The 11740-nt window shown below is 40.0% G+C and overlaps 1 protein-coding gene and 1 pseudogene across 1 annotated transcript in view; both read left to right on the top strand.

Moving 5' to 3' along the window:
* The first annotated feature begins 249 nt into the window (after positions 1 to 249).
* On the top strand, positions 250 to 2223 carry LOC112486348 (uncharacterized; annotated as a pseudogene).
* Positions 2224 to 5156: 2933 nt separating this feature from the next.
* LOC107990206 (eukaryotic translation initiation factor 4E-binding protein 2-like) overlaps positions 5157 to 11740 on the top strand; it is an 11252-nt gene continuing 4668 nt past the window's right edge. Inside the window, exons 1-2 of the mRNA XM_017042673.1 lie at positions 5157 to 5169; positions 11386 to 11436. Coding sequence (XP_016898162.1) covers positions 5157 to 5169; positions 11386 to 11436 — 64 coding nt within the window. The remainder of the gene's footprint in view (positions 5170 to 11385; positions 11437 to 11740) is intronic.

An 11740-nucleotide genomic window follows, 5' to 3' on the forward strand; every position in this document is an offset into this window, starting at 1 on the left:
AAATATCACTGTGTGGCGCTTTGGCCCAGAGGCAATGTCTCTGTCATTGGTGTGGAACCCCAGTGTTCACCTCCTGGGCAAGTTCGAATCCCGGTTAGGGCGGTTAATACCTTTCAGTGGACTCACCACCCGCAGGAAGGTTTGGGGGGTGTGATTTGGGTGGAGACTGCTGCCACCGGTAACGGATAAGTGGATGAAAATGGATGGATGGAAATATCACTGTGTTTGTTTGCTATATGATATATTTAATTGAAATTGCTGTTCCAGACAACCAATGATCCATAAAGGAAAATCTTGAAAATGATCGGGGTGCCCAAACTTTTTCATACCACTGTACATGAGCATGAAAAGGTATGCATTTGGCAATTACTCTGCTATCCATTCCAAGCAGGGTTTTCAACAAAGTCATCCTCAATAGAATGAAAGATGCAGTAGACACACAGCTACAGGACCAACAGGCTGACTTCCGAAAGGAATGATCGTGCACGGACCAGATCACCACACTGAGGATAATCTTGGAGCAGTCCTTGGAATGGAACTCCCCTCTTTACGTCAATTTCATCGACTTCGAGAAGGCGTTCGACAGTGTAGACAGAAGAACCTTATGGAAACCGCTGAGACACTATGGAGGTCCAGAGAAGGTCACCAACATTATCAAAAACTCGTATGAAGGAATGACCTGCAGAGTAATCGATGGTCAACACCTCACGGACGCCTTCCAAGTGAGAACAGGGGTGAGACAAGGATGCTTGCTGTCCCCGATACTGTTCCTGCTAGCAATGGATTGGGTGATGAAGACCTCAACGTCAGAACGGCGGAACGGAATACAGTGGATGCGGTGGAAACGGTTGGACGACCTGGATTTTGATGACGACCTCGCTCTACTACCACACCCACCAGCAAATGCAAGACAAGACCACAGCACCACAGACATCAGCACAGGTGGGCCTGAACATTGAAGGAGATGCACTAGAAGAGGTGGATAATTTCACCTACCTCGGAAGCATCATCGATAAGCAGGGAGGAACTGACGCTGACCTAAAGGCCAGAATAGGCAAAGCAAGAGGAGCCTTTGTCAAGCTGCGGAACATCTGGAAGTCTGGAAGCTACTCAGTCCACACCAAGATCAGACTCTTTAATTCCAACGTGAAGTCAGTGCTGCTGTATGGAGCTGAAACCTGGAAGACCACATTGGCAAACACCAAAAAGATCCCAACGTTTATCAACACCGGCTTATGACAGATTCTTCGCATCCACTGGCCCAAAACCATCAGCAATCTAGACCTTTGGCAGCGGACCAAACAACAGCCGGTGGATGAAACAATCCTCCAGAGACGCTGGAGATGGCTTGGACATACTCTGCGAAGGTTGCTCTCCAACACCACAAGGCAAGCGCTGACGTGGAACCCCAAAGGCAAGAGGAAGCAAGGCAGGCCAAAAAACACCTGGCACCGCGACCTGGATGCCGACCGAAAGAAAACAGGCTACACTTGGGAACAGCTTGAGAGACTGGCACAGGCCAGAGATGCCTGGATGACCCTTGTAGGCGGCCTATGCCCCAGGAGGGGTAGCAGGCATAATGAATGAAATGACTGTTTCATGATTATTACATTCAATGATTATTACATTCAATGATTATTTTCCATATACTATATATACATATCTGACTGCACGCTCCAGTACACGCAATAAACTGTTAGAACACAGAAGCAGACGACATTTTGCATTTTTGGTTCACTGCAGTTGGATAATTGTGGATTTTTATTTCCTAAATACGAGGAGGACTCAAATATTTTGTGAAAGTCAACATCAACCATGTGTCTTTCTTTCAAGTTTAAAATGTTTTTGTTACATGCAGAAATAAAATTCTGTGTTCTCTGCAGCAGTTCATTGATTTCATAAATGCAACACACAGTTTTTATACACAGTGTATAACACAGTTTACAGATGTACAGATGTACACTTACAGATGTGTTGCCTTCATATAAGGCTTATATAAGGCTTTTAATTTGTTGCAGCTCCAGACAGATTTGTTTTTTTGTTTTTTCTTTTTGGTCCAATATGGCTCTTTGAACATTTTGGGTTGCCGACCCCTGACTTATAACCACTGCCACATCCCACAGTCAATTCATCCACACGATTGTCCAAGAAACACACATATAAAGTGAAAGTGCATCTATTTTCATTTCTCGCCTTTTCCAAACATTCTGTTTTCTTCCTTCATTAAAGTTTGTAGTCCTTCAACTGTGACTGTGTGCTCTGTCACTTAAACCATAAAAGTTGGATCCAGTATTAATTGCAATAAATATTGGTTTTAAGGAGAAATCTGGTCCTCAAGACAATAACATTACTTAATAAGCATTAGTTTTATCACAGATACAGATTGATGATTAACAACTTGGTCTATATGGCCTTAAATTTTCTTCTTATTTTTATATTGTCTTTCCTGCAGACAGTACTTTCTGAAGTACTGAAATGACAACTCAACCAGATTTCCTCCTTAATATTGCATTTCCAATCTTATCTTCAGCTGCCACCCATCACTTCTGTCCTGGCTTGACTGTTTTTCAATTTGCGTCTTTTCTTCCCTCTTTCCTCCCCCTTCTCATGTTTCTTTCTCATACCTGTTCCTTATATTTCTGTCTTGTGTTTGGTCACTTTGGCACCATTTTCCTCTTCTGCCTTTATATCACAACTTTCTTTTCCTGTCTACTTCATTTTATTTAACTGTCCTATACTAATATTCCCTGCAACTCTTCTTTTGCTCTTGCCACCTCCTCTAAATTCCTGCCGCTAACTCCCTCTCCCGATACTGTGGATGTGAAGAAAGGTGCTCAAATAGTGAAATGTGCCAGTCTGCGGAGAGTTAAGCAGTGAAGCAGACTGAGTGCAGCGTCCCCTCAGGTATGGGACTAATCATTTAATCCGGTCTCACTGAGTTAAATGTAGCTGAATGTGCCTTTATTTCAATACAAATGATATGTAAAGTGAGATTGGTACAGCAAAACAACAAGCACATAAACAGGTTTACTAATAGTACAATAATTCAATCTTGACGGCTTAAACAAATATTCTTTACTATAATCTTCCTTCACTGTACAAACATATAAAAAGGAATTTTCTCTTGGCCAGATAGAGAAAGCTGCTAACTCAACTAACATCCAGTCTGTTGATATAAAGTTCAGTTTGATGCAGTGACTTCTCATTTGTGGAAATTGAAAAACCTGACAATATTATATACAGTGCTTTGTAAATAAACCAGTTATAAAACTGCTCAATTTCAGGTGTGTATGGAGTTATATATGTGAATCACTCAAGGAGTCAGTTCATTAGTTTGACTATTTGGCTAAGGTTATTTCCTATCTAACTCAAAATACATCTTTATTGAACATTTCCTATTGTGCATTTATAGAATCATTCTACTATAATTCCATACACAGTGTCTAATGCAATTGATTATTAGTTTTGCACAAAATTACTTTAGGTCTATCTGTTTTGCCGTGCATTTGGGGAAAAAAGGGTTGGCACAATGTGCACTCAACAAAACAAACCAGCCGAGAAAAGATCTTGTAAAAGACACCTCTCAAGGTCACAACTGCAAAGCTGAGTGTGTGATCTCTGTGTCTATGTACTGTATGTGTGTGCGCGTGTGAGGCAGTAAAAGGGACTTGCCCTTTCTAATGTAAAAGCCATGACATTGCTGAAGTCATTGATATTTTCACCAACTTACTGCTGAATGCTAAACTACTTTTGCCAACCATTTTTGTTTTTTTTTTTTGCTTTTGCCAAACTAATGACTATACTAATACATAAGGATAAAACTAAGACTAATTTCAGATCTTTTGGAAAGACAAATCTGGTATCATGCAAACCCCATTTGCAGAAAAGTCAGCATTCTAGGGAAAAAATATATCACTGCTGTAGTAAATTGTCCTTTTTTTAACCAAGCAAAAGCACAATTACAATATTTCTCACTGACATAGCTAAGGGTATAGAAATGTGTTGATTTAAAAACATTGATTTTACATGTCACTATCTGTACTTATAATCACATAAAAGGGTTCAGAAGAAATCTCTTAGAATTTATGCCAATGGTGAAAACATCTGATAAATATGGATGAACGTCAGATTCTTAATCCTTGTGCGGTCCTTCACATTTTTGTACACACCGTTTGTCCTTGCAATGATTTTCATCTTGTCCCAGAATATGAGTATCAATGAATATGAGGAAAAGGTTGGCACAAGTCATGCAGTACAGGAACATGCACACGCACGCATACTCACACACGCACACACACACACACACACACACACACACACACGACATATTGACCGGAAGGACCTTACAAGGGTTAAGCATTACTACATCCAAAAACAACACACTCCTGTACACAGGCCAGATTTGTTTTCCATTAAAAAAAATCTGGGGTATAATGAAGATGATGAAATCTGGCAATGGTGACCAAAGACTGTTAAGCAGCTGAAGTCTTACTGACAGCAAGAAGCTAAAACTTTACCAGCAAATTAGCAATAATTAGTATGCTCTGTCCTCAAACCAATAAAGATTTTTACAGGGGTTTCCACTGCATTCCTAAAATAATTAGGTTTATAATTTAACTTAAAAGAAAGATCACATCTGCACTCACATGCTGCAGCTTGCATGCTATGTGCTGAATATTAACTATTAAAACCTTTGTTGTGCAGTGAAAAGACAAATGTTTAATGTATCCTGATTTCTTCTTTCTTTACTTTTCTATAGAGTTCTCAGCCAGATTCAATCCCCTCACCAAAACCATCCTATATGGACAAATGACCAGAAGTAGCTGAGACGAAGAAGAACACACAGAAAAAACAAAACAAATGATGAACAGCTACAAAACCAACCCAGTGATACCCATGGTGGCTATGCCAACTATCAGCACGTGCCAGAAGAGAAGAATATGGATACACTTTTTAGTAACTTTTTTTAAAGGATCCATTGGGGGGAAAAAAACATCTATTACTAGGCTAGAAGCATGATTTCGTATATAAAAACAAAGAAAATACACACACACACAAAAAAACCTAGCAACCGAAACGTGCTTCCTGTTATCTGTATGAGCATGAGTGACTGCTGCCACATGTTTTGTCTTTAATTTCAAATACTGAGGGTATACATGGGGGTGTGGGGTATAAGAGTGGGGAAACATGGGGAGGAGACACAACTGTATAGGACAGGCATGCAATGAATGGTTGGGTCAATCACTGTCCCATTTTCTAAATCAAGGAAATCCTGTCTGTTAAAATAAAGAATGAACAAAAAGATTAATATAATATGGATTACATCATCTCTAGGCAACAGGTTACAACGCCTCCAATCTGTCACACTGCTTTTCAGTTAACTATCTGTCCCAGTGTCAAGTCAAGTGAAGCTAGAACGATCACCCAAGGATATTGATGTACATACTATTAATGCACTAAAAAGCTCTACGTAACAGTCTTCAGTGTGTTGTTTCAGTAATACGATCCCTACGTGATGCCACTGATGCTGCTGTTTCAGGTACAGTTTTCCTTGTTTTCCTTGTTTGGTTTGTTTGCTCTGAATATATGTGTTATGCTATATATATTATGATCTTTGTGGGTAGAAGAACATACAAATGTTGTATTGCTCTGCCTGTTTCAAACATCAGGTTTCTGTGCTTTTTTGTTTTCTTTGTGCTTTACCATGTGCTTTTACCAGCTGTAGAGGGAAAGCTTTAATTGATTCATTAAATCATTCGGCACTCATTCAGACCATCTCATTGCCACTAGATGTCACTTGATGAGGTTGAAGTAGCTAAAATCCTGGTAGTAATGTATCAGTGGTGAGGCTGTGTTAAAGAGATGGTTGGAGAAAGGAGAGTGTTGCGTTAAGGGTTGAGGCTGTGTTAAGCTCTCATGTCTGTCTTTTTGGTAATTTTCTAGTGTAGCAATGACAGTTACCATTCACTGTGATGAGAAACTGTAAAACTGACCCGCAACTGTGAGCCTGACCCTTCCTGAAGCGCGTCTCATTTTACTCCTGTTTTGTCTTCAATTCCCACAGTTTCATCGTCTTATCTGTAACTCAGAAGAAGCAATAACTGCTTGCAAGAGGAAGCGTGGTTGGTATGAATGAGACTGTGTGTATTTTGTGTAATTAGAGAAGGAAGAGAAGGGGGGGTTGAAGATCATAGTTCATGTTCTTCATGTTCTTCCGAAGCTCTGGCTTCAAATCTATTTTTATACAGCTTGAGCCGACTCCTTACTATACACTTAGAAATGATGTCAGTACATTAGCATCTAAAGTTTTATCAATTTGGTGAAATATTGTAGGTTTAAGTTGTACATATCAGCTTGGGTACAAACTAATATCACTGATATACGTCCAATCTGCAAAGTGCCCAATGTCTGTTCAAATGCCAGGTTTTTTGTTTTTTTTGTTTGTTTTTTTTTTTTTGTTTTTTATCTTTACAACATTCATACAGTATGCAGCTTGGAAGAAAACCAATACTGGTAGTAGTGTGTGTGTGTGTGTGTGTGTGTGTATGTGCGTGTGTGTGCATGTGCGTGTGTGTGTGTATGCATGTGATTTTAATACCTTGTATTAGTCCTGGCTGAAGGGACATGTCAATGTTGTGATAATATCACAGAAAGTAATATCGCGTATGAAGAAAGAGCAGCAGCTCTCAGAGTATACAAGAGTCTTTTTTATAAATTATTTACCTCAATAAGCGCAACATCTCAAGTGATAACAGTAACATACACGTATGCCTCTAATAAACATTTCATTACACAATGAATTATATAATATGAAGTACATATCTCACAAAACAGTTGCAATAAAGCACCTATTAATACGTGTTTAGAATGGCGTCACAGCCAGAAATAATGAATGTAAAGTCTTGATATAATGTCAGTCTTGTTATAAAGTAGTCATATGTGTTGGCCCTGTACTTTAGTACTGTAGATAATAGAGAATTTACTCTGATGCTTCAACTCAGTATCTACTCTCAGCCATCAAAACATCTGTTCATTCTCATTTTAGCATCAAGTTATAAGACAGATTTAAAGATTTAATGATACAAACTCCCTCATGTCCTACAGTTTGCTCTCTAAGGGCTCATAATTATGCTGTGCTTACATCAGTTCCTAGCAACTCTTTGTTTTTTACAACCCCACTGCTGATGTCAGGGTTAGAGTGAGGGGGTGGGGTCTGATGAAAAGACAGCAGGGGGAAGCACTTTCAAGTTGTATGGAACTTTGTTGAGACATGGTGGCTTTGATGGCTAGTCTTTCAAAATGACAAGCATTTCTACTCAACACAGCCTGTACTGCTGATTTATTTCTGTCCCTTTGATGGAAAGGAAGACCATGCTAGTTCTGTAGGTTCCAAAAGGGTGACATTATCTACACAGTCTGAGAGGAGGTGTCTAAACAAGTGCAAACAGCAGGAGAAGTGGTCAGAAATATAAAGACAGGGAAAGCCCTGCACTTAAGGACTACTGAGACGATGGCATGCATCAAGTTTATGCAAAAATACTGTTGCAAAAAAATAGAGAACACATGTATATTCCTTTAGAATGGATTGAAGATATTATTACCACAATAGCATATACTTAATACTAAGGAATGCAACTGCGCACATGCACAGAAACGTTTTTATCATAAAAAGGCTATATACAGTGGGTATATTCATTTGTTTCATTGCAGCAAATGGCTGCAATGAAACAAAGAGTGAATAATTTAAAGGGGTCTGAATACTTTCCGTACCCACTGTATATACACTATATTACCAAAAGTATTCGCTCACCTGCCTTGACTCATACTATGAACTGAAGTGCCATCCCATTCCTAACCCAGAGTTCAATATGATGTCGGTCCACCTTTTGCAGCTATTACAGCTTCAACTCTTCTGGGAAGACTGTCCACAAGGTTGAGGAGAGTGTTTATAGGAATTTTTGACCATTCTTCCAAAAGCGCATTGGTGAGGTCACACACTGATGTTGGTCGAGAAGGCCTGGCTCTCAGTCTCCGCTCTAATTCATCCCAAAGGTGTTCTATCGGGTTCAGGTCAGGACTCTGTGCAGGCCAGTCAAGTTCATCCACACCAGACTCTGTCATCCATGTCTTTATGGACCTTGCTTTGTGCACTGGTGCACAGTCATGTTGGAAGAGGAAGGGGCCCGCTCCAAACTGTTCCCACAAGGTTGGGAGCATGGAATTGTCCAAAATGTTTTGGTATCCTGAAGCATTCAAAGTTCCTTTCACTGGAACTAAGGGGCCAAGCCCAGCTCCTGAAAAACAACCCCACACCATAATTCCTCCTCCACCAAATTTCACAGTCGGCACAATGCAGTCTGAAATGTACCGTTCTCCTGGCAACCTCCAAACCCAGACTCGTCCATCAGATTGCCAGATGGAAAAGCGTGATTCATCACTCCAGAGAACGCGTCTCCACTGCTCTAGAGGCCAGTGGCGGCGTGCTTTACACCATTGCATCCGACACTTTGCATTGCACTTGGTGATGTGTGGCTTGGCTGCAGCTGCTCGGCCATGGAAACCCATTCCATGAAGCTCTCTGCGTACTGTACTTGGGCTAATCTGAAGGTCACATGAAGTTTGTAGCTCTGTAGCAATTGACTGTGCAGAAAGTCGGCGACCTCTTTTATATATATATGAAATATGTAAAAATATATATATTTACTTAGAATGCTATGCACCCTTACTTGTCAACTGGGAGTTATGTTATGGATGTACTTTTAGCATCATACAGCTGTAGCTACCAAGACACAGTTGAGTTCTGGGTAATGCCTGCAACCTGGAAGAAAATGGGACCTTCTGGGTATTTTAACCAGTTTTGTATGCTTTATGGAAAGTGGAACATGATTTAAAATACATACACATGTACAAGCCTTTTAATCAAGTAAAATCTGAGGACATCTATTGACAATTTACTCTGTACACCAGCTCAACATTTACAAAAATTAATAAAGAAATTAAATGTCCTTGGGTATAATGCGTATAATTCTTTACGAGACTCATGTAATCTACATGGTTTCAACTGTTGATTATAATGATGTGATGAAATAACCAGTTGTTACAATGAATGCTGAAAAATCACAGGCTTGTTGCTAGGAAAGAACATTACATCAAGCACTTGACAATGTGCTCTATCACAACATTTCTTCTATATTCTGCAAAACCATGACTTTATATAACTATCAAATGTTTAGTTTTGTGACACCTCAACATCCTTGTCTTTAGACCTTAGTCTCAGTCTAATCTCAAACGCAGTTGTACTAAGCATTAATTCAGCTTTAAGGCTAATCCAGACCAAAACAATATAACACTATGGATGGGACACTTCACAAACACTTCAAAAACTGCTATTAATGGCAGGAAAGGCTACTAGATTTAAACAATAAATGTTTTCGCTTCATATGTTAAGCTACAAAATCCTCTCAGGTTAGCTTTTCTACTTCCAACTTCCATTTGTTAAGTTTGTTTTATTAAATTATGTAAGTATCTTACCTTCTACTTGACTTGTGTCCTTCGAAAACTTCTGTATTGCTGTTGTTCCATTAAGGAAATGGTGACAGCTACATTCAAACAGTTTTTCCTCACATTGTCTGAAATAGTTGATGCAACCAGACACAAAATGGCACCCATGCGGTGCAAAACAAATACTTTTCAGGCCCTTTAGAGGTCATTAGGACTGAAAAAATGCTAAATTCTTTACACAACATTCATGTAAACCCCTTCTCGCTTCACAGTCGCAACCGTTTATCTCAATTTCTTCTTCACCTCTAAATCGAGTTAGTGACTTGAACAACAATGTTTGTTTCTCCTTACAGAGGTGAAAGTGAAAATAGGTCCTCCCGTGCTGGGGACCAGCATTAATACAAACGGTCAGACCAAGTTAACAGCATTGAGTTACTTTGTAATGGTAGGAATAGCACGATGTAATCCTCTGTGGCTACCATACTCTCACAAACTCTCTGCAATCGGTTGTCTTCATGTTAATGTTAATGTTAAGTACCTGGATAAAACTTCAATCTATTAATATATAGGCTTATTATAATTTAGAAAGCATGTGCAAAATTAGTCAGAGAAATTATAGGTATTATATGTTGCTACCTCCCACTCCCTCAACCCACTCCCTTATTATTTATTTTGCTTTTTTCAAATTACTGAAAGTGGCGCTTTGGCCCAGAGGCAATGTCTCTGTCCTCCTGGGCAAGTTCAAATCCCGGTCAGGGGGGTTGGTACCTTCCAGTGGACTCACCACCCGCAGGAAGGTTTAGGGGGGTTGGGACGGTGCAATGTGATTTGGGTGGCGACTGCTGCCCCAGCGACCCGGTAACGGATAAGCAGATGAAAATGGATGGATGGATGGAATTACTGCAAATAAAAAATGTATACAATTTGACATTATGCTAATACAATTCACGAAGCAGGCTAGACAGTGACACTGACTCGGTTGCTATGGCCACATGCGCCGTGGGGTAAAACTGCTCCGGGCAGTTTTAAGGTCCTTAAGTCTGAGTTAAGGAGTCAGTATACAGGGCGTGGTCGTTTTTTGAGGAGCCTGCAGAAATCGCAGCTCAGTTGCTTTGAAGAAATTGATGCCAGTAGTGATGGGAAGACTGACTCTTTTTACTGATTCGGATCTTTGACTCTCGAACAGTGTGAACGAGTCGTGAACGAATCTTGCACGAATCATTTCATTCGTTTTACAGCTGGTTTAGCGCTTTAGCCCTATTGTGGGCGTTGTAAAGAAGGCTGCGGTTCTCCGACACTAAATACTGAAGGCAACATGGTTTGCTGCCGCTGACAAAGTCTACAAAGTACACAAAATGCCATAAGCAATTAAAACCATGTGAAAAGCTAAGAAATAAAAACACACCACAATGTGAAGATGAATGAGAGCAAAAGAGACCCGAGCTCTCTGTCACGTGACAAATGAAACGAATCTGCGAGAACGAAGCGAAAGATTAGTTCACAGAGAGTGATTCGTTCATAACGAACGATTAGTTCACAGCAAAAGATTAGTTCACAATGAAAGATTAGTTTGCAGAGAGTAATTTGTTCATAGTAAAAGATTAGTTCGCAGTGAAAGATCAGTCCACGGTGAAAGATTAGTTCGTAGAGAGTGATTTGTTTGCAGTGAGTGATTAGTTCGCAGTGAGTGATTAGTTCGCAGTGAGTGATTCGTGAGTTCAATATGTATGATATATGTTCAAAATATCTTTCATATGACTCGGGAGTCACGAGTCATATGAAAGATTCGTTCATTTTGAACGAATCACTCGCAAACAAAATCACTACTGCTAACAGCCTTTTTACTACTTAGCTCTACAGTCAAATGTTGTTAGATTATATAAGGGCTCTACTCCACCACTCCTGGAGGAACCCTGTTCAGCACGACACCTGGTGGTGCGTACTCGGATATCATCATTGTATTTATTTGTCGTGTGCGTTATTCTGTCGCATAGTGTTTACTAGTATGCAGCAATACGGCTGCTCACATCAAGCTAACACCGTGAGGTCCGTCTCTGCTGTCAAACGTGTAGAATAGTGATGTGTCGTTCGCGAGTGATTCGTTCAAAATGAACGAATCTTTCATATGAGTCGTGACTCCCGAGTCATATGAAAGATTCGTGACTCGTGACTACCGAGTCATATTAAATATTTATTCATATTGAACTCACGAATCACTCACAAATCACTCACTGCGAAC

The sequence above is a fragment of the Cynoglossus semilaevis genome, chromosome W (assembly GCF_000523025.1).
Source record: "Cynoglossus semilaevis isolate Cse_v1.0 chromosome W, Cse_v1.0, whole genome shotgun sequence".
Lineage (NCBI taxonomy): Eukaryota > Metazoa > Chordata > Actinopteri > Pleuronectiformes > Cynoglossidae > Cynoglossus > Cynoglossus semilaevis.